The sequence below is a fragment of the Trichoderma asperellum genome, chromosome 6 (assembly GCF_020647865.1).
Source record: "Trichoderma asperellum chromosome 6, complete sequence".
In the NCBI taxonomy this organism is placed as follows: domain Eukaryota; kingdom Fungi; phylum Ascomycota; class Sordariomycetes; order Hypocreales; family Hypocreaceae; genus Trichoderma; species Trichoderma asperellum.
In genome coordinates, this window is record NC_089420.1 from 2702940 (window position 1) to 2722286 (window position 19347).

Sequence of the window (19347 nt, forward strand, 5' to 3'; positions counted from 1 at the left end):
CGCGCTTCCGAAAAAAAATAGGCGCACCTGAGAAAAGGGAGGGAAAAAAAAAAAAGCAAAGCAGCCAACCACTTAGGTTGCTCGCACCAAAATAATAACACAAGGTACCTGCACCGCAAGTCGAGAAAATGAAATCAGCAGGTACCATTTTCAAAAAAGGCTCCCGCCACCCCACCCCCAAATAGGAATAGCATTAAAAGGAAAATAAGAAACGCGCAAAAGCTAAATGGTACTGATCTGGCGCTGATTGCCTGCGCGTATTTATTCCTCGCGCTGTCCCCCCCGCATCCAGCGCCTCTTTCGCTCTTCCAACCTTCGTTCGTCGTTTTTTAATATTTGCATTTAAACGTCATTTGCAAGCAGTGACGCGTTTTTAACGGATACTATATCCCGACACACACGTTTTCATAACCACATCTATCAGACATGACTGGCCGTAAGTATTCTTTGTTGCTTTTTTATTATGCGTTTTATAACGTTTCTATGTGCGCGGCTGTGCACTGCGTCGGCGCGCTGAAACACCGAATCCAAGAGTTGGTGATGCTGACTGCTGTGGTGGTTTAGGTGGAAAGGGCGGAAAGGGCCTTGGCAAGGGCGGTGCCAAGCGTCACCGTAAGATTCTTCGTGACAACATTCAGGGTATTACCAAGCCCGCTATCCGACGTCTCGCTCGTCGTGGTGGTGTCAAGCGTATCTCTGCCAGTAAGTATCCTGCCCATTCTCCTGACGGATGTGGTCATTGTCGATCGATGGTGTCTGAACCGAGGGGCTAACGGATGGCAATAGTGATCTACGAGGAGACCCGTGGTGTCCTCAAGTCCTTCCTCGAGGGTGTCATCCGTGACGCCGTCACCTACACCGAGCACGCCAAGCGCAAGACCGTCACCTCGCTTGACGTTGTCTACGCCCTCAAGCGACAGGGCCGCACCCTGTACGGTTTCGGTGGTTAAGCGTAAGAACACGCGTGTTTTTTGCTGTTCTGCGCTGGGGTTATATGTGCAAATAACGTGGACTCTTCTGTACTTTGTGATCGAAATGGCGTTGGGGGGATTGGGCTTACGAGGAGGCGTCATGGTAGACGACCTTACGTTAAATGAGAATACCACATGAATACAAATACCATAATCATCTAAACTTTTGACGTGTTTATTCAAGAAGTTAGATTTGCAAAGTGATCATTATTGTGTGTTATTGAAATTGCATGCATTACGCGCTCATAGTAGTAGTATATAGTTACAGGTATTTCCGTCCAGCAGCTGCTACCCTTGCTCTAAAGATGGGACTCCGTACTTCCATGTTCACCTTGTAAAACGGATTCATAATCGCTTTAACCCAGTTGTCGTAAACTTCTGTAAAGAACATCTTGATTGCCTCTTCGGTCGCTGGACTCGTCGGATTGGCGCCGATAGCGGTCGACGATCTAGAAGTTGCCGTTGAGGTCGGGGTGGTGGGCTGATGTAGCAGGAGGAACTTGACGTTGCCGCCGGTGACGAAGCAGGAGATGTAGTTGTTGAAGAATTTGTCGATGCACTTCAGGTACCTGTTTTATTGCATGGACATGGTAAGTCCGGCTTCGTCCTTCGGTCGTGATGTGTATATGATATCCAGACAAGCCTCCATAATCAAGGTAGGTAGATAGATGTGTATAACAACAAAAATGAAACAAGGAATAGTATAACTGTCAGAAACTTACATCTGACCATGCGACCATTGGACTTCCTCGGCGATATCCAGGCTCGAGTGAAGGATGAACTGGTTCAGGTGTCGCACTTGCTCGGTGAAGCGGGACTGGCCATCGCCGCCTTGCTTCGAGGTGCCGAACTCGTACTCGAACAGGGGATTGTCCTGGGTGCCGACAATGGCAAAGTAGTAACTCATCGTGCTGCCGCTGCGCCGCACATCGGGCGGGGTTTCTGCGCGCGGAGAGAGAGAGGCGTGGAAGCTCTTTGATCGTTGGTGCTGGAGATACAGCCTCGATACAGAATGATTGGCGCAGTACCTAAGGTATGATGCTGGGGGGAGAGATGGGAGGGGCGTGCGCGACCGCTAAGGCGCATCGTTGTTCCGACCGGAGCGCACACCCCCCCATTCCGGAGGGGCCAATCCGATGCAACTAAGTGCGGAATAACTGTGAAAAGCTTCGAAAACTCGCCTGAGCAGCTTTGGCAAACGACTTGTTTTTCGCAATTCGCCGACAGCTCAGCGCAAAGACACGATGTTCGGCCCATTCCGCGCTACGAACCCGCTCTCGGGTGGTCTTTTGTGGAAGATCCCCTGGAGGCTGTCGAAATTCCAGAAGAGACGACACAGGCTGCGACTGCGGGCGGTGGATAGCGTTGTAGCGACGCTGGACGCTGCGCTGGCGAAGAGGGGACAGACTTTGGAGGCCATTGAGCGGTGGAAGGCTGAGATGCCGACCGAGGAGGAGATGCTGCCGAAGGATAAATATACCATGTTTGATCGGAAGGAGAAGAAGTACCGAAAGGGCATTCACAGTATGGCTTGGTCCTTGGCGGCTTTTTGGTTTCTTTTACTTGGAAGGATGGAGTGCTAACGTTGGAAAAACTAATAGAACTGCCAAAGTGGACGAGAGTCTCACAGAGAATCAACCCTCCTGGATACTAAATGCCGGACGAAAATGGATACCAATGTACGACAAGCGAATTGCAATGTATTCTGGCTGAGGAAGCTCTACGGGAGGAGAAAGAAGATCAACGATGAACATATACGACTATATATAAGCAGCGACTTATTGTATACTATTTACCACTTTACACTACGATGGAGTACTTTGGACTTTACGGCTGCATAGAGATATAACGGGGGAGGAAAGAGAGGAGAAAAAAAGAATATCATCTGGCTGTAGGGCATAGCGGCAAACTGTAGGAATACTCGGATGATGGCGACCAATTTGAACGGCGCGTTGAAATAGAAGAGAGAGAAAAAAAAAAGCTAGAAATTTGCGCTGAAAGAACCAAAATGAACCAAATCTAACCCCCGTAAAAGGTATCGTTCCCAAATGCCAAAATTCCATAAACACACCCCCGCATGAGGCTCATCTGCTATACCGACTCTCGTCGTCAAAGTTTCGCGATCTCTCGGCCTGCAGCGCTCTGCCCATGCCGCCTCGGCCCTCGTCGTAATCCTCGCGGTATTCGTCTCTGACCTGGCCACCTGACTTGCCTCGGCCAAACTGTCTTCCTTCTTCAAAGCCCGGGTCCAGGTCTGTACGGATGATACGCTCGTCCAGCTTCGTGCCACCGATGTACTTCATGCAGTCGAGAGCGTCCTGGTGGGTGTAGTATTCGACGAAGCAGAAGCCGCAGGGGGTCTTGTTGAATCGGTCGAGGCCCATGACGAGACGCTTGATCTCGCCGCACTTGGAGAAGAGCTCGTGGACCTGCTCTTCTGTGGTGTAAAATGACCTGTAGATGCTGTGTTAGGTGATATGCCAGGAAAGAAAAAAAAAAGTCTAATAGAGAAGGTTGAACCGACAGGTTACCGACGTAGAGAGTCGTCGCGTTGGCAAGAGGATCGACGGCGGGCTCCGCGGGCTCCTCAGCGTTGTCATCTCGGTCGCGTCTGCGCTTATTCTGATGATTGGTGAGTATCAGTTATACAGACTCGCTGGGGGAACGAGGCAATGGATGCCGGCGATTTTGAACGCACTCTGCTGAGATAGTAGGCACTCGGCCTGTCGAGCCGCTCGACGGTGCTTCCAACTTCGGTACGCATCTTGAGGTTGAGTTTTAAGTTGGACTTGGAATAGATAGATAGGCCAAGGTTCGAATGATGATTGCAGAACCCCCCAATTGTAAGAAAGCTGGCTGAATTGACGTCAATGCGGAGAAGTGAATTGGGTGGTGGTTAGATGAGGCTTGGGAAGGTACAAGCTTAAGCAGAAAAACCGGCCAGCCTGATGGAGCATCCAGTCGCTGATGCAAGGCACCTGTAGCACTAAAAAGGGATCTCACAGCGATTGCGGGCGGGCCCCCCTGCCACCCAGTTGCCCCAGATAACGCGCTAAAGCTTACCTGGTGCTTCGCAGAGTCCAAGAGCCGCGCTTTTTACAAAAAAAAAAAGCTTCGAGCCAGCCTTTCAATCAATTTTTCTTCGTTTTTAGATCCGGCAGACGCAGCTCTCGCTGAGCCGTCAGGACGAAATACCAGCTTTACGCCAGCTGGTCGCTGAATTTACAAAAGAGAAGGAAGGGGGAGTTGGACAAGGAACGGAAAGGGTAACGAGCTGTAGAGAGCCAATCTCGCAAACGAGCCCAGCATGCCCAAGGTCAAGCATTATTCGGCAGCTTGGCTGTCCAAGAACGCACCGGGCAACCAGCTCTTTGAGCCTTCAGCCGACTCCCTGCGATCCAAAGCCCTATCGTCGCCCTCGAAGAAGAAGCAGGTTCCAGGACCCCGGAGAACCATTGCCCGTCGCGGAACAGAGGTGTTTGTTGCCGTGGGGAAGGAAATCCGATGGGGTGATCTGGTCTACCTCAAGGAAGAATGGACGGAGAAACAGTCTAGGAGGAGGAGGGGCTCGAGCGCTCGAGTGAAGCAGGAGGATGATACCTTGCAATCAATTGAGTTTGAGCCGTCTGAGATGGCCGCTGGATGGAGGGTGAGTTTCTGATGGCTGGAAAAAAAAAATAACCTGATAACATATATCATGGTCAAAGCATCATCTCTGCTACAACAATCGCTAACAATCTGCAGATACTCAAGATACCGGTGGCCGACGACATCCGGCAACTCATCATCTCTCCGAATACGAATCTGCTGGCAGTTCTCACGACGCATACCGTCCACATCTGTGTGCTGCCCGACTCATCTCACCTGACGAGCGACGATGCCAGCCCGTTGAGGCCCAAATCATACACTCTTGGGCCGACGACCCACGTCACGTCTCGCGCTCCCATCGCATCCGCTCTGTGGCACCCCCTAGGAGTTAACGGCTCTTGTGTTGTGACTGTTACGGTGGACGCAATTGTCCGCGTTTGGGAGCTGTCAACGCAGGACCGCTGGTCGTTTGATTCTCCGACAACATCAATAGACTTGAAGAAACTGGCGGACGGCACGAATGTGGACCAGGACTTTTCTGCGTCGGTATCGGCCACGAGCAAAGCTTTTTCCCCCGACTCGTTCGAGATGGAGGTGGCCGCAGCAAACTTCGCGACTAAGGGATCCGGCGGCTGGAATCCGATGACGTTGTGGGTGGCCATGCGGGAGGGAGATGTGTATGCGCTGAGCCCCCTTCTGCCACAGCGTTGGGCACCTCCGCCAACATTGATCCCCTCTCTTTCAGTATCCATCGTAACCACGGTGGCTGCTATTGAAGATGATCCTAGTGTGGACGACAAGACCAGGCTGTTGGCACAGCAACAGCTACAGTGGATGGGCGAGATTGATTCTCAGGAACCCCAAATCATAGATTCCGTGATCCCAGGAGAACCTGCCCTTGAGGTTTACGCGAGACCTTCACGGCCTGGCGTCACACCCCGTCTTCAGGGGCCTTTTGATCTGCAGTCGGATCCAGAAACAGGAGATGACTTGGATAGCTCCATCACGGACATCCTCGTCATAGGAAAGAAGACGGAGACGGAGGATCTCATGCTAGGAGAAGAAGACGAGCTAGATTTCGACAATGGAGATCAAGAAGGTCTCTCTCTCACCATCATCTGTCTGGTGTCAACGAGCGGCCAAGTACGAGTTTACTTGGATACCGACGGAGTTCAAGCCCAGTGGCTTCCTCCCAAGGGCAAGAGCAGGCTCATCCGCGCGCTGGCGGCCGAAATGGATCCGCCTACTTTGCTGGCGTTCCAGGCCATTGACACCATGACCCCAGTCGAAGTCAACGAGGGCAGCTGGCCGGTCTTTAGCCTGGATGTTACGTCACGATACAACTTTTTTGTCACACACCATGCAGCCATCACCTTCATTTCGCTCACTCCCTGGATTTTCAGACTGGAAGGAGAGCTACAAGGGGAGTTTGAAGCTGGTACGGATTTTCGTGTTGGCCTTCTGGCCAACTCACAGTCAATCAGAGATAGGGTCTACGCACAACAGGCAGCAGATGTCAATATTCCTCTGGCAGCTTGTGTTACCATCAGAGATCCAGATCTTGAATACTTCCTACTCTCAGCAACTCCCTATGAATCCATCGCCCTGACATTTGAGACGCCTGACGACGAGCGCGTCCTCGTAAAACAAGAACAGGAGAGCCCCGTCCGCGAGCGTGAGGCTAGCATGGCTCCTCTAGACTTTTACGAGCCCCGCCCAGTATACTACCCTCCACACACCTTTAGTGAATCATCTGCTCTATCAGAGCTGCTGGAGCGCCTGCGTACATCTCGCCACAAGACTATAGTTGGCCAGGAGGTGAAACTCAGCCCACTAACACTGTCCATTTTCACCGACGCGCACAAGGTGCTTAGCGAGGAGACGTACAGACTGGGTGTAGCTGCGGCTGAGGTCTTCCGTCGATGTGAACTCCTACAAGCGGAATTACGGCAACAGGTCCGGAAAGCTAATGAGGTTAAGGGCAAGATTGACACCATCAACGGAGCTCATAGGGAGAATAAGGAACCAGATAATGCAATGTATGAGAGGCGGATCAATGAGGCCAGGGAGCGGCAAGAAAGACTAACGCAACGGATGGAGGACTTGCGGAAGATGGTGAGCAAGGGAACTACGCGGGATCTGAGCACCAAAGAGCGGGCATTCGTGGAGGAAGTCAAGTCTATGGAGGCTAGCGTATGCGGCCCGGCTCCTGGGACAGAAACCGGATCTCGCAACCAGGCGAAGCAGGTATGGAAGCGATTGGAGGAGGTCAAGAGGTTGCAGGCGGAGCTGGTGGCCGAGGCCGAGGCGCAGAAGAATACCAGCGGGCCCGAGTCCCCAGCATCAACGAGCGTGGATCTCCGAATCCCACAAGACATACGACGCAGCAAGCTGCAGCAAGTACAAGGTCTGCTGTCCAGAGAATCTGCGCTGGTTGAAGCTGTGACATCACGGCTGGAACGTCTCCAGGCGAGCATGTAAACCCCCGGCTTGCTTGATCGAGGCCGGGAGTATGAAAAAAATGATGTTGCTGGTACTACTTGCCTGAGGAAGAAGGGGGAGGAACGGCTACTGTCATATAGGATATGTTTGTAATGAGCTTGCTTGAGGTAATGGATTATTTTATTTTACACGGCGAACGAATGAAGACTGGAACCAATGCATATTTTTTTTTCTGGGTGTATGAAATAGGACTTGTTACTCTTTGATCTGCCTTAGCATGTCCAATCCGGGATCGTCTTTCCGGGCTCAAACTACATTGTGACACAACCGAATGGCCTTGATTCACACCACTACTTTGTATAAGTACTCATGAGACCGTAAGCTGGGCTTCTCAAGGCCGGCTGCTCTGTTCTAGACTCTTGGACAGGTTACACAGGAGCATGCCCCTGTTGATATGTCTCCATCACCACCACCACCAACCATTTCATGCCGGGTCTGGGTCTCGGAGAGCCAATGAGCCGGACGCCACAACGGAGGCAAACAGCGGTCGACGAGACGCAGCGGACCAATAAGTTCACATTGCAATGACACGTCTGAGAGGATCGGTGGTTGAGCACCGGCTCTTTCTGCTCCTTTGTTTTCTTTTCTCCTCGTTGATTTTATCCAATCTGTGTTCTAGGATCTTTCAGGCATGAAGCTGGCTATGCGTGAAATGAAATTGACTGCCTAGGTGCAGCCTTGAGTTACGATTAAAAGCAGCGCGACTGATTTGAGCTGCTCTCAGTCTGCGGGGGGGGATCTTGATAGGTTCAGATGACAGCTGGAGGTGTTTCATTAATGACCAGGTTATCGGAACGTTTGAGGGGACTGATCAGCTGTGGCTTGAGGCTCATGAGTGACAAGACACATGTACTACGGTCCTGCATGACGTACGCCGCTGGTCGAGGTGTGAGTATCTCGCATTGTGAAGCCCTGTGAGACGGACGAACTGGGTACAGCTACTTGGGTCTAAGGGGGGGTTCAGAAAGCGAGATCAAACCTTAGGTATCAACATGATGAGTATCTCTTGTTGAAGTGACCTTGAAGGGCTGGACAAAAGAGGCTGCTATTGATATTTTGGTGAGGACCAGGGTTGTGATTTGCTTGCGACTTGGGGACGTGGCCTGATTTTGCTGATGGATGCCTTGTACTCTGTCAACGTAGGCATACATACATACGACTGCCTTGAGGAGCAAAGAAAAAAAAAAAAAACTAAAGAAGATGCAGTAGTTGGCAATGCTAATAATGCAGGTCCTCAGTGTCTACTTCCCGGATTCGATGCTGCCCCTGGTCGATGCTTGTCTCAGCCTGGGCATTCGATTTCCGGGTTGATGGCTCTGATTTGCGGCCAGGAAATATGTGCTTGATTTGACTGTTTGGGCAATATTCTATTTCATTTCACCTTGCTTTATTTCATATTGTTTTATTTTATTTTATTTTGTTTTATTTTATTTTCCTCTTTCGTGTTACTCTCCTCCTTGATGCTTTTTTTTTTTTTTTCGGTGAGCAAGGGGGGCAAGGAGACAGCAGCGGACGGAGTGGTTTCGCTTTTTACTTTCTTTTTTGTGCTCACGCACTACATATTTTGATGTGACTTTTCTCCGCAGTGGCTTGCTGTCGTAGCACGAGGGCATTGGTAAGGATCATGTTTGTTTGCTACAAAGTGGCAGACTAGGCTGCATGGAACGCTCGTGTAAGGGGGTTGGGAGTACGGAAGTGGATGGAAGTTGAGAGATGGAAAGTTGAGCGCAATAAAGATATGCGGAGGACGTAGATTATGATAGGTGAATTACAGAAAGTATACCAGAGCTGGGAGGGCTTTCCTCGGGTATATATAACTCATGATGTTTCCCGTCGAGGTGTTGAAGCTTTCTTACTTCTCTACCGCTGCAGACCAGGCACTCGTTTACTTGTCGAGTTTCCGTTCAGCAAACCATCTTCAGACTTTTGGTCGACTCATATCCTTGTTTGCTTTCGTCCTTGTTCTGTTTCTTCTGCTATCTTTCATCATGCAGCTCGGTGCTCCTCTTGAGACTCCTGAGGTGGCTGCTCTTTTGCATCATGGAGGCACCAATTACATCGAATTGATCAAGAGTGGGTTGACAACTCTCCTGAATTTCTTCCTCCAACACCGCAAAGCCATACGGGCTACTGACTGTTCTTATTCTCCCTTAGCCAACCTTCAATTCCTCTATGGCAGAGACGTCCCCATTGAGATCCTATCCCAGGTCACGCCCCCCGACACTTGGCAAATCACCGTCCTCAAGACCGAGGACGGCGTCCGCACAGTTGCCATTGCTGAATCTGGCCAAGGCCTCACCAATGCCCTCAAGCAAGCCCACTACCAATCTGGCCAGCTGCTTGCCGAGTTCGCGTGTGATCCCACAAAGGACAATTCCACCCTGGGCAGGCGCGAGGAGCTCCAGATTGAGATTGCGACCTCGGTGGCCAATTTTGCCACGGGCAGAAACGACGACAACAAGGACGGCAAGGCTGCCGAGAAGGCCCCTGAGGATCCTGTCTGGCAGGCGGCGTTCGACAATGCGCGGCGCATGATGGGCCCGAACAATGGCGACCCTCCGCGGATGCTTGCTGCCGACATTCGCTGGGTGAACGAGCTGAACCGGAAGAAGCTCGATGAATTCTACGCCAAACGGCCGGATCTCATTCCTGCGGGCGTTAAAGACTTCCGTCCTACGTATACTCTCTTGCCAGAGCCCGCCGAATCGGGGCATCCGCACTCTGCAGGCGACTCCTGGCACAATCGGCCGCGGACCATCGCCGACCAGGACATCCAGGTCACCGGCACGACGGCCAGAGAGGCCAAAGCGGCTCCATCTGCTGCTGCCGAGTCCTCTGCCCAGGGCGCTGCTTCCGCCGCCGCTGCCCCCATATCGCCGAGGGAGGAGGCTTCAAAGTCGTACAAGGAGGCGCTCATGGAGCGGATGCACTCACAGGCCGCTGCCAGGCGCATGGCCCCGAACAAGCAGCGCCACGGCATCGTCCTGTACATCCATCTGAGCGGCTGCGGCGAGGCCGTCGTTGCGGACGAGTGCCAGCTCAGCGTCAAGGCGGTCGAGAGCCGCGTGCGGTACCTGATGCGCATGCACGGCAGGGCGCTCTTTGGCGAGGCCAACGCGAGCAAGATGCCCGCCATCATGTTTACCCCTGGAAACGCCACAAAGTACAATGTGCTGGTCAAGGGGATGCGCGTCGGCGACGCTGTGGCGATCCTTGGGCCGCAGTTTGGGGATGACTTGGAGGCTATGGCGGAGAGTGTCCAGGCGGAGAGGCCGGTGAAGCTTCAGATTGAGCTGTTGTGGAATGGAGAGTATATTCCGGGGCTTGATAGGGCTGCTCTGAGTCCTACTGCGGCGGTCACGGCCAAGGCTGCTGAGGCTTCTAAAGCTGCGGCTGATGCTGCTGCGGCTGCTACTGCTGGTGTTGCCGAGGCTGAGGCTGCTAGCTAGGGGTGAGTGTGAGGGAAGGGATTACATTGACGGCTTTACTTGCTGGGTTGTGTTGAGAGGGCCAATGGCGTTTCCTTTTACTTTGCGCTTTGTCTAGATAGAAGAGATGGCACTTGTTAGAGCGTATAAGGGGCAGAGGACAGTGATTGTTTTATGTTGGGGACATGTAAAACTGTGACAGACAGTTGTTGGTTGAAATATATGCGCTCTACCTTCATGTTCTCGATGGCTGTCCAGGCACTTCTGGTGAGATTGCTATTGGTATCGGGCGTGGCGTTGAGGAAGCCCGGTTTATTGTTTAGTCGTAGTGCAGTGGACTATTTATAACCTGCTTTGAATTTATTTGAATCGGCTTATGAATATGTGTATATCATTTGTAGTTTGCAAATAGAAGTGTGTATCTACGTAAACAAGATTACCTAACCCTTCCTATCAAAACTCATGATTAAGAATGCATAAATTGCTCTCACTGCACATACGTTATGCTTCACCTCTTGTCCTACAAGAAGTGAATATGGCTTGACACAACTCGAGCAAGCTGCAAGACTGCGGTGATGGAGGAAACAACCAACTCATGCACGAGGATACGGTCTGCTTTGTTATACAGCTGCATGCGTCTCTCTGCATAATTTTGCGCTGGCCTAGACTCAGGAGGAAGCAAGCCGTTTACACCATAGCCCGTAATACTCAGCACTCATATCGGTGTGAATCATCACTCTTGGTGCATGTTAACTTGTCCAGCTCCATACGGGACGATCTTGTACGACCGTGGCGGGCTATAAGCGCAAGGAGAGACAGAGATTGCAGATGGTGGTACGCTACGGGAAATGCTCTAGCTTGCTTGAGACGCCACATAATTTATAATATCCTGTCAATGTATTCTATGGGATGCCTCTTCAATCCTTGCATTACTACCACAAGGAGAAGCTACTTCCTTGTTTACAGCACATGTATGACATGAGTAAGCATTGTCTATTACTTAGATAACATTTAAGAGGCGTCTGTTAGTAGAATTATGACACATTCGGCTATGTCCGAGGCGTTAATCTAGATAGGCGTCAAGCATGCGAATGTAACCTCAGCTGCATGTGAATGCTACACAAACAAATCTTAGGTCTAGACTCGACAGTGATCAGCATCACCGTGGAGCTGGCAATTGCGATTAAGAGGAACGGATGTGCCGAGACGAGCCTTTCAGCCAGCCAAGAATGCGTACTAATACCCTTTTCTCTATGGGTAATTCCTTTGTATATAAGCAAAGAAACCGTTTATGAGTGTATCATACATGAAAACTCGCAGACCACTTTTAGCCCGGGAGTATGATCAGCGGGGGAACAAAGTGACACTTTCGGTTGATGTAGCTGTCGGGCCACTTGCCCTTTGCAACTCAGCAGCTGTTTGTTTTAATTACCGCTATGCATAAATGCCTGGCGTCAATTTGGAAAGGGGAAGAAGCTTATTTGAGGCTGAAAGATGCACGCAAGGGAGTTTACTTACTGGGATTGGAGGCTGGGATACCCAAGTAATACCGTAGTTGGGGCTATACTTCATCATACGATAACCACGAACGTGGTCAGGGATAGGTCAAATGAGTACATGGAGGCCCTAAGCTGAAAGGCGAGCCTAATGCTCGCTGCCTCAAGCTGGGCGGATGTTCACGAGTAAATGCTCTATGAGTGGATGAAGACTGGCAGAAATTAAACGCCACGCTACAGGGGAGCAAAGGAAATACGAGATATATGTGACACAAATGACGCTTTCTATGTGCTTCGTACTTGAAGCATTGCCAAGGCGTACATATACAAAGTATCTACTCAAAGGGACGTAAGAAATTACATATACACAGGAGCATGTATCTCTAGAGGAACGCGCAGCAACTTGCACCTCGTCACTCCCTCTTCTGCTGAGCTTCCTTTTCATGCAGCGCTCGAAATGCCTTCACTATTCGACTGTAGCTGTCGGCCAGTAGCACTATGGCAAGAAATCATTAGTTTCTCAGGTTTTTTTGACCTGGATATGTGCAAAGGAACGGAAGACTTCCACTGGAGAGACTCACGGAAAGGGACAACGGCCCACGGGGCGTTGAAACCGACATAATAGACCCAGAAATAGAGAAATTCAGGTCGACTGTAGGACACGCTGTGAAAACGTTGCTCGGCCCAGTTGGTGGCGTAGTAGAGGGCTACTCCATAGAGGTGAGCGACGCAGACGATGACCTGGAAGACATGTCTTGACGGATGGTTGGTGCGGATACAGAGGACTGTGAGGAGACTGAGAGGGCCCCATGCAAACTGAGGAAATTGAAGCGTATAGCTACGTTAGCTGATGATACTGAAATTTATCTGAAAGTTGTTAGATGGGGGAACGAACAACGGTAATAGTTTCTACGCAGACGGTGAAGACGTCGGAGGTGAGGTAGCGTGAGTCGGAGAGGGCGTACTCTTTCCAAAGCTGAGCGAACAGGGTGTTCATGCCGGAAATGTCGTTACGGTGGTAGATGTAGTATCCTTAGATTCGTCGTGAAATTAGAGATTGCTCTGAATAGAGATATGTTGAAAAGAATAGCAGTGTATATATTCGGAGCAAAAAGAAATGATACGAACCTTCAAAAGCTACATGCAAAAAGCCACCTAAGGAAAAATTAGCATCATGCAAAAAAATTGTCATATACCTATATATATATATATATATAGATTAACCACTTACACAGAGCAAACCATAAAGCCGCAAACCGATCAATGGGCCGGACATGGCGCCGGGTGCCGGAGCCGGAGAGGAAGACGGCCGAAACTATCACAGCGCCGATGAGAGCTCCAAAGGCAGGAAGCGAGTGGATGAGTGGACGGTCATTTGGGATGTAGTTGGAGATGGAGACACCAAGAGGGTAGTATGGATGCGCGGGCTGCTCCATTGGCAGTTTGATTGAATTTGACCTGAGGGTTAAGGAGCGAGGTTGAAGCTTGGAATTTGTGGAGCTTTGGCGGGCGTGATTGTGATTATATAGTACGTAGCGTGTATTACTTTTATAGAGATGTTGAACATCTGCAAGGTGTGATGTAGGGTAGGTAGCTGTTTAGTGATTTTAAACAAGAATGATTTGGATATTTTTAAAGTGATCGATTGCTTGTAGAATTTTTGTCGCATCTATTGCTAATTGATGTTACTGGAGGTTCACGGTATGGGTCTCGTCTCAGGGTTGTGATAACATCAGCACAAGAGCTCTACGTAATATTGCATAAGTCCCTCAGTGGTATATGGTACATACGCCGTGTCTGTTAAAAAACATAATTATGATGGAAGAAAGAGAAAAAAATTAAGGGAATACATCGAAATCCTAAGATACAGAAAACGTCATTTTTTCAGAGGCTGGTATAGGTTAACTGCAATCAAGATGTCCCGTGGCTGGCTGAACCCTCTCGCAAACCCGTCGAGGAACACGGCACAGTAACCGCTACATAGAGCAATTTTCCCTCATATGCGTGTCCAGATGCTTCTCTATAGCGTATATATAGGCAAAGCAGGAACATGGTAGCTCGGATCGGCTGGCAGCGAATGTCTAAATCTGCTAGCAATGATAATGCTGGCATCTATTATCCACCTTGCATGCTACACTCCTGCCAACAACATAACCCTTGCATACGATATTACTGCTACTTATTCAACGTACACGTAATATTTCAAGAGGTCCTAGAGTGGGATAAATGAGAATGTCTCTTCGTTATTGCTGCTTCTGGAAAGGATGAACAGAGCCGAGTAAGACAGTTATCGGAGAGCATGAGGTAATATAAACCAGGGAATCCAAATAGGAGGAATTCTTTTCCTTTTTGGTGTCTGCATCTCGGGATTGTGGCTGGCTGGACTCGAGATGTCCCAGACCTGTGGCTGGCGGGAGGGACTTGGCGTGCAGAGTCCGGATGTGGTTGAACAGACTCTTGGTTTGCGATGGAACGAGGGCGGGTCGCTAATTCTATCCGTGCATGTATTTAAATCTGCCAACCTGCCTGGTAGCCTTCATTTATCTACATCATCCATCAATTTCTTCTTATTGAGCAAAATGAAGACTCTCACCGTCACCAGCGGGCTCGTGGCTTTGCTTCCCGCGGTGCTGGCTTGCGGGAGCGACAATTCGTGCTATGGCCCGACGAACACGGTTGAACATGTTCGCCATGTCAAGCGCATTCAACCTGGGGCTCCAAACGCTAGATATGGCCCCAAAGCGCCTCTTGAATGGGGGCAGCTCAACTTTCTCCACACGGTATGCCATGATTGGGACGTTGAGAAATCAAGAGTCTCTACCCCTTTATCCTTACATACACTTCAGTTGCTCATACACTCCATTATCCCAGACTGATTCGCATGGCTGGCTTGAGGGCCATCTGAAAGAGCAAAACTATGGCGCCGACTGGGGTGACTTTGCCACCTTTTCGCGTCGCATGAAGCAGTCGGCTCGTGACATGGACGTTGACCTGCTGCTGGTCGATACGGGCGATCTCCACGATGGCAACGGCCTTTCAGATGTCACTAAAGTTGATGGCACCAAGTCGATGCCCATCTTCAACGAGATTGAATACGACCTGCTAACCATTGGTAACCACGAATTGTACATGTCTGAGGTATCTTATGAAATGTTCAACGTCTGGGCAAAGAAATGGGGCGAGCGATATGTCACCTCCAACGTCAAGGTCCTAAACAGGACCTCTGGGAAATACGAGTACGTTGGCGCCACGCACCGCTATTTCAAGACCGAAAAGGGGCTCCGCGTCATGGCCTTTGGCGTTTTGTTCGATTTCAGTGGCAACTCCAATGCCTCGCAGGTGATTAAAGCGCAGGACATGATCAAAGAGCCGTGGTTCACTCAAGCTCTTGCAACCAGCGAGCCTATTGACGTCTTTATTCTCCTTGGCCATAACCCTGTGAGTCAAAAAGATCCGCAAACTACTTTCAAGGTTGTCTTCAACGAGATCCGCAAGCATCATCCCGCCACTCCTATTCAGATCCTCGGCGGCCACTCCCATGTTCGCGATTTTGCTGTCTACGACGATAGCTCCGTGGCGCTTGAGTCTGGCCGCTACTGCGAGACGCTGGGGTGGCTATCAATGAGCGGTTTCAGCTCCTCCAACAGCGGCTTTTCAGGTCCTGAGAATCCAAAAGGCGTGGCCAATCCGACCAGACCAGCACGGCCAGGCGCGAAGTCTCCCTTTGTGTATTCCCGCCGGTATCTTGATTGGAATCGGCAGACGTTCATCTACCATACCAAGCAGACGGATAAGACCTTTGACCAAGCCGCTGGTCTGCGCACCACTGGCGAAATCACAAAAGTGCGTCAAGAGCTCAAGCTGGGCCAAGTATTCGGCTGTGCGCCTCAGATGTGGTGCATCTCCTGTGTGGCTTTTGATGACCCGTCCAACATCTTTCCCGGCGTCATTGTGCCCGCTGTTTCTACCATTGTTGTCAACAAAGCGCGCGAGCACAAGTCCCGTATTATCATTGGCAATACGAAGGGAGTCCGCTTCGATATTCACAAGGGGCCGTTTACATACGATGACAATTTTATCGTTTCCTATTACCGAGACATCTTCTTTTACATACCTGATGTGCCTTATGCTTTGGCCAAGACCGTTCTGCCAAGGTGAGTTGACCCGGTTTGTCGCTGATGCTCTCAAGACATGTCTTAACTAACCAGACCTTTCAAATACTTGCTTTAGACTCAACAAACCCTCCCTCGCCATGCGTGATGATGATCTCGCCACTATGCCCAACCTCCGCGACTCCTGTACCGACCCCTCTCTGGGCTATTTGACTCGACGCGAAATGCGACAAAACCACGGGGTTGTTCACCGCCAGGAGGCCGTCACTTCAGGCTACGTCACTACAGACGACTGGGGCACTGACGGCGATGATACGACACACACCAAGATCCCAGATTATCAGTTGCCCAGGTACTGGCAGGCTCAGGCAAACTGGCCCAAGGGCAAAGACCCTGAGTTTGTGGATCTGATCTTTTACGACTTGTAAGCTGGTCATGGACAAATTCTAACCGTAGTATAACTGACAACTAATGCTTCTCTGCTACAGTCTCCAGAAGTCCATCTTGACCTATCTTGGCGCCAATTACACTGCTGCCATGGTAGAATGCTACATTGACTGTAACTTTAGCTCACAAGGTGCATTCTTATGAACCCATTTTCTGTTGTGATATTTGCTGATTGTGTGTTAGACTTTTTGCTGCCATATGTAAAGCTCATGTGGCAAAAGAATATCGATGACTGCCCCATTGAATCATGAGGATACGTTGAGAGTACGATATGAATAGTAACGATAAAGTAGATGGTAGAAAATAAACTGTAATTACAAACTACCGGCAGCACCATCTTCACTCCATTTCAAAATTGGAGCCATATTATGTACTCTCTCCCACAAATCCCCCCGTTCTGCCTCTTTCCTAAACCACTCTTCTGCGCTCCTGATCCGATTAGGGTGAATTTCGTCAAGAAGTTTGTAATTTATTGTAATAACACCATTGTTGCCTTGAGTTTCTCTCCAAATGTGCCAGAAGCCAGTAAAGTTCTGTTCAAAAGTCATTACACTTGGGTCGGTGGGGTCGCTATTATATGCAGAGGGCCTTGAGGTAGAAAATTGGAGGCCAAATTTGAGTTTTGTCCAAATACTCATATTGGGGATCCTCAAAATAGATCCCACCGAGCCAAGCGATGCAAAATCCTGGAAATACTTTCCAAAGGGTACGTCAATGTATTGCGCTGGTCTTCCGGTCACCTTTGTGAAGGCTGCAGCCAACTCTTTGTATGAGATGTGAGAAATGGCTACTTCGAGGTCAAGGCCATTGGCGCGGCCTGGGTTATCGAATATCCATCGAGCGTAAATGCCGCAATCCGAAAGAGCTACGTGGGCAACTTCTCCGAGACCTGTGCGTGTTTTTCTTCTTTTAGAAACAATGGGCAAAGTAGGGTATATAATACTTACCCAATGGAACTGCCCACGTCACAACACCTTCAATGACTCTCGGGGTCATGATTGTAAGAGGTGCAAGAGTCATGTCAATGTACGGACTGCAGCCAACTCGCGTTAGAATATAGAATATACCAGCTTTGGCATTATGGGAATTCATATACCCAGTTGTTAAAAGAGCAACACCCATCTTTGAGGTCTGTTGCTGCAAGATCCATTCTAATAGAATTTATTAGCAATTTTGACCTCTTTGACCTATACCGTCAACTCACCCCCAACTCTGCCCTTGCCATCGTAGTGTCCACAGCGGAATTTGGGATCCCAGTTGGCCTTTTTCAAAGTGTAGTCAAGGTTTCCCCAGACATAAAATTTTATACCAGCATCTAGGGCTATTTCATAAGCACGCATGCCCCAGAAGATTTCCGCTTTTTCGCCGCAATTGAAACCGTCAATGTTGACGTACTATTGGTGGAATGGCAGAACCTCATTAGTTGTGCAATCAAGATGAGTAGATTTTTACATAGACATGATGTATTGTAGAAAGCTTACAGCACCATCGCAGCCCTTGAATCCATTCGTAAGATCAACTTCGTTGGCAAATGAGCCTTTGAACAGCTCCACGCCAGGCAACGCAGCAAGTTCTCTAGCTCGTCGGCTCTCTGGGTTTCGAGTCATTCACTCATATCGAATATGGGATACAATAAGTTTGTGTATAACAGCAAACCTGTCTATACTACTAGGCACCTAATGGTACTTTGTTACCAATTCTTGACCTTGACTAAGCCCATCATTTTCAAGAGCAACAGCAGCTTCAGAGTCTCTAAAGCCGGATGGAAGGAACTATTGACGATACAAGGTTTGCTTTTGTTCCATATCATGGAGCAAATCTGCCGCATGATTCAAAGCAACGTGAGCTAATCCGACGGAGAGCCATGCGAAATGTTGCAGAAACAAAGAAGAAAAGGGCGACGGAAAGTAATTGCAACTCGGGACCGTGTCTTCCAGCTACCCCCTTCATGTCTAATTCTTCTACAGCAAGAAATGGCATCAAGCCACGCAACTGTTGTCAGAAGGGTAGGCCGCGGTCACGAATGTTGAGGACTGAACATCATCAGACAATTCAGCCACCATTGTCATCCTCCTACTCTAATCTCCTTGTAACCGAATTCTTCTCAATGTTAAACCTAGCACCCTTCACTGGGCTTCGACTAGGTGCCACTACCCTCTCCTTCTTCACCAAAAAGCCTTCAAACATCATTCAAGCTTTGTCTCCATCCGTTCCAGGGAGCTAAAAGTTTTTTGTCATTCGTCTTTCCACGCTATGGCCAGGCCCTTAGTTTAAGCCTCGCTGTGGACTGTATTATGGCGAAGCTTCAACAAATGATAACGAAAATTGAGAGCACCTCAGCTCAAACTATTGTGTTGCGGCAACACACCAGGCTTCTTGAGTGTATTCAGCATGACTTGGACGATAGAAGCCAGTGGATGAGCTCTGAGACATTATGTGCAATACAGTTATTGGGATTATTTGATGTAGAGATAATGCTACAACCTCGGCTCTTACGCGCATTTGCTTACTTCTTATAGTTGATCAGTAACGCCAGCCTTCAATCATGGTTGTGCCACGCTGCGGGTGCCTCAAGGCTGATTGAGCAGCGCGGTGCTCGGAATTTCAAAACAGACTTTGATTTGGCTATACTCGCAGCTCAGATTGGTCCTATAGCAAGAATCCATTTTAAATGCCCGTCTTCTTCATCCCTCAAAAGTGGATAGAGTTGAATAAATCATTTCATTATGATTGCTGAACAGGTCATTTCTTTAGATTACGGAAGCGATTCTTCATAATCGAAATTGTTTCCTCACGGATGAAC

General features: G+C 49.5%; 9 protein-coding genes across 9 annotated transcripts; 5 read left to right on the forward strand and 4 right to left on the reverse strand.

The window, feature by feature from the left end:
- The first annotated feature begins 286 nt into the window (after positions 1–286).
- On the forward strand, positions 287–1142 carry TrAFT101_010319 (uncharacterized protein). Its single transcript, XM_024901208.2, has 3 exons — positions 287–436; positions 565–702; positions 787–1142. Exons 1-3 carry the CDS (start codon positions 427–429, stop codon positions 948–950), a joined length of 312 nt encoding a protein of 103 aa, XP_024756109.2. The 5' UTR covers positions 287–426; the 3' UTR covers positions 951–1142.
- Positions 1143–1185: 43 nt separating this feature from the next.
- TrAFT101_010320 (uncharacterized protein) lies at positions 1186–1987 on the reverse strand. The gene is made up of 2 exons (XM_024908891.2): positions 1694–1987; positions 1186–1540 (listed from the first exon to the last, which is right to left on the reverse strand). The coding sequence occupies exons 1-2, from the start codon at positions 1876–1878 to the stop codon at positions 1234–1236; spliced, it is 492 nt and encodes a 163-aa protein (XP_024756110.1). The 5' UTR covers positions 1879–1987; the 3' UTR covers positions 1186–1233.
- A 178-nt stretch (positions 1988–2165) lies between these two features.
- Positions 2166–3036, forward strand: TrAFT101_010321 (mitochondrial 54S ribosomal protein mL60). The gene is made up of 2 exons (XM_024901229.2): positions 2166–2495; positions 2573–3036. The coding sequence occupies exons 1-2, from the start codon at positions 2216–2218 to the stop codon at positions 2623–2625; spliced, it is 333 nt and encodes a 110-aa protein (XP_024756111.1). The 5' UTR covers positions 2166–2215; the 3' UTR covers positions 2626–3036.
- On the reverse strand, positions 2808–3902 carry CBP20 (Nuclear cap-binding protein subunit 2). The gene is made up of 3 exons (XM_024907049.2): positions 3670–3902; positions 3496–3593; positions 2808–3425 (listed from the first exon to the last, which is right to left on the reverse strand). Exons 1-3 carry the CDS (start codon positions 3733–3735, stop codon positions 3056–3058), a joined length of 534 nt encoding a protein of 177 aa, XP_024756112.1. The 5' UTR covers positions 3736–3902; the 3' UTR covers positions 2808–3055.
- Positions 3903–4066: 164 nt separating this feature from the next.
- On the forward strand, positions 4067–7273 carry TrAFT101_010323 (uncharacterized protein). Its single transcript, XM_024910261.2, has 2 exons — positions 4067–4620; positions 4716–7273. The coding sequence occupies exons 1-2, from the start codon at positions 4279–4281 to the stop codon at positions 7038–7040; spliced, it is 2667 nt and encodes an 888-aa protein (XP_024756113.2). The 5' UTR covers positions 4067–4278; the 3' UTR covers positions 7041–7273.
- A 1290-nt stretch (positions 7274–8563) lies between these two features.
- TrAFT101_010324 (uncharacterized protein) lies at positions 8564–10843 on the forward strand. Its single transcript, XM_024908892.2, has 2 exons — positions 8564–9134; positions 9216–10843. Exons 1-2 carry the CDS (start codon positions 8882–8884, stop codon positions 10508–10510), a joined length of 1548 nt encoding a protein of 515 aa, XP_024756114.2. The 5' UTR covers positions 8564–8881; the 3' UTR covers positions 10511–10843.
- Positions 10844–12234: 1391 nt separating this feature from the next.
- Positions 12235–13640, reverse strand: TrAFT101_010325 (uncharacterized protein). The gene is made up of 5 exons (XM_024911086.2): positions 13217–13640; positions 13114–13140; positions 12881–13017; positions 12567–12801; positions 12235–12481 (listed from the first exon to the last, which is right to left on the reverse strand). The coding sequence occupies exons 1-5, from the start codon at positions 13419–13421 to the stop codon at positions 12399–12401; spliced, it is 687 nt and encodes a 228-aa protein (XP_024756115.2). The 5' UTR covers positions 13422–13640; the 3' UTR covers positions 12235–12398.
- Positions 13641–14185: 545 nt separating this feature from the next.
- On the forward strand, positions 14186–16959 carry TrAFT101_010326 (uncharacterized protein). The gene is made up of 5 exons (XM_024908893.2): positions 14186–14765; positions 14857–16139; positions 16216–16521; positions 16586–16674; positions 16728–16959. The coding sequence occupies exons 1-5, from the start codon at positions 14376–14378 to the stop codon at positions 16793–16795; spliced, it is 2136 nt and encodes a 711-aa protein (XP_024756116.2). The 5' UTR covers positions 14186–14375; the 3' UTR covers positions 16796–16959.
- On the reverse strand, positions 16859–18151 carry TrAFT101_010327 (uncharacterized protein; the record flags this gene model as incomplete). The annotated part of the gene is made up of 5 exons (XM_066128923.1): positions 16859–17433; positions 17492–17577; positions 17641–17695; positions 17749–17938; positions 18026–18151. 5 exons carry the CDS (start codon positions 18149–18151, stop codon positions 16859–16861), a joined length of 1032 nt encoding a protein of 343 aa, XP_065985049.1.
- Between the last annotated feature and the right edge of the window lie 1196 nt (positions 18152–19347).

Excerpts from the sequence above, each read along its gene's own strand:
- TrAFT101_010319 (XM_024901208.2), top strand. Across the intron at positions 703-786 it reads TGTCAAGCGTATCTCTGCCA|TGATCTACGAGGAGACCCGT; the intron begins GTAAGTATCCTG and ends GGATGGCAATAG.
- TrAFT101_010320 (XM_024908891.2), bottom strand. The coding sequence starts at position 1,878 with ATGAGTTACTACTTTGCCATTGTCGGCACCCAGGACAATCCCCTGTTC. Across the intron at positions 1,541-1,693 it reads CAATGGTCGCATGGTCAGAT|GTACCTGAAGTGCATCGACA; the intron begins GTAAGTTTCTGA and ends GCAATAAAACAG.
- TrAFT101_010321 (XM_024901229.2), top strand. The coding sequence starts at position 2,216 with ATGTTCGGCCCATTCCGCGCTACGAACCCGCTCTCGGGTGGTCTTTTG. Across the intron at positions 2,496-2,572 it reads GTACCGAAAGGGCATTCACA|AACTGCCAAAGTGGACGAGA; the intron begins GTATGGCTTGGT and ends AAAAACTAATAG.
- CBP20 (XM_024907049.2), bottom strand. The coding sequence starts at position 3,735 with ATGCGTACCGAAGTTGGAAGCACCGTCGAGCGGCTCGACAGGCCGAGT. Across the intron at positions 3,594-3,669 it reads GTGCCTACTATCTCAGCAGA|AATAAGCGCAGACGCGACCG; the intron begins GTGCGTTCAAAA and ends ACCAATCATCAG. Across the intron at positions 3,426-3,495 it reads ACTCTCTACGTCGGTAACCT|GTCATTTTACACCACAGAAG; the intron begins GTCGGTTCAACC and ends CAGCATCTACAG.
- TrAFT101_010323 (XM_024910261.2), top strand. The coding sequence starts at position 4,279 with ATGCCCAAGGTCAAGCATTATTCGGCAGCTTGGCTGTCCAAGAACGCA. Across the intron at positions 4,621-4,715 it reads AGATGGCCGCTGGATGGAGG|ATACTCAAGATACCGGTGGC; the intron begins GTGAGTTTCTGA and ends AACAATCTGCAG.
- TrAFT101_010324 (XM_024908892.2), top strand. The coding sequence starts at position 8,882 with ATGATGTTTCCCGTCGAGGTGTTGAAGCTTTCTTACTTCTCTACCGCT. Across the intron at positions 9,135-9,215 it reads TTACATCGAATTGATCAAGA|CCAACCTTCAATTCCTCTAT; the intron begins GTGGGTTGACAA and ends ATTCTCCCTTAG.
- TrAFT101_010325 (XM_024911086.2), bottom strand. The coding sequence starts at position 13,421 with ATGGAGCAGCCCGCGCATCCATACTACCCTCTTGGTGTCTCCATCTCC. Across the intron at positions 13,141-13,216 it reads GGCTTTATGGTTTGCTCTGT|GTGGCTTTTTGCATGTAGCT; the intron begins GTAAGTGGTTAA and ends ATTTTTCCTTAG. Across the intron at positions 12,802-12,880 it reads GCGTAGAAACTATTACCGTT|TTTGCATGGGGCCCTCTCAG; the intron begins GTTCGTTCCCCC and ends CAATTTCCTCAG.
- TrAFT101_010326 (XM_024908893.2), top strand. The coding sequence starts at position 14,376 with ATGTCCCAGACCTGTGGCTGGCGGGAGGGACTTGGCGTGCAGAGTCCG. Across the intron at positions 14,766-14,856 it reads AGCTCAACTTTCTCCACACG|ACTGATTCGCATGGCTGGCT; the intron begins GTATGCCATGAT and ends CCATTATCCCAG. Across the intron at positions 16,522-16,585 it reads GATCTGATCTTTTACGACTT|TCTCCAGAAGTCCATCTTGA; the intron begins GTAAGCTGGTCA and ends TCTCTGCTACAG.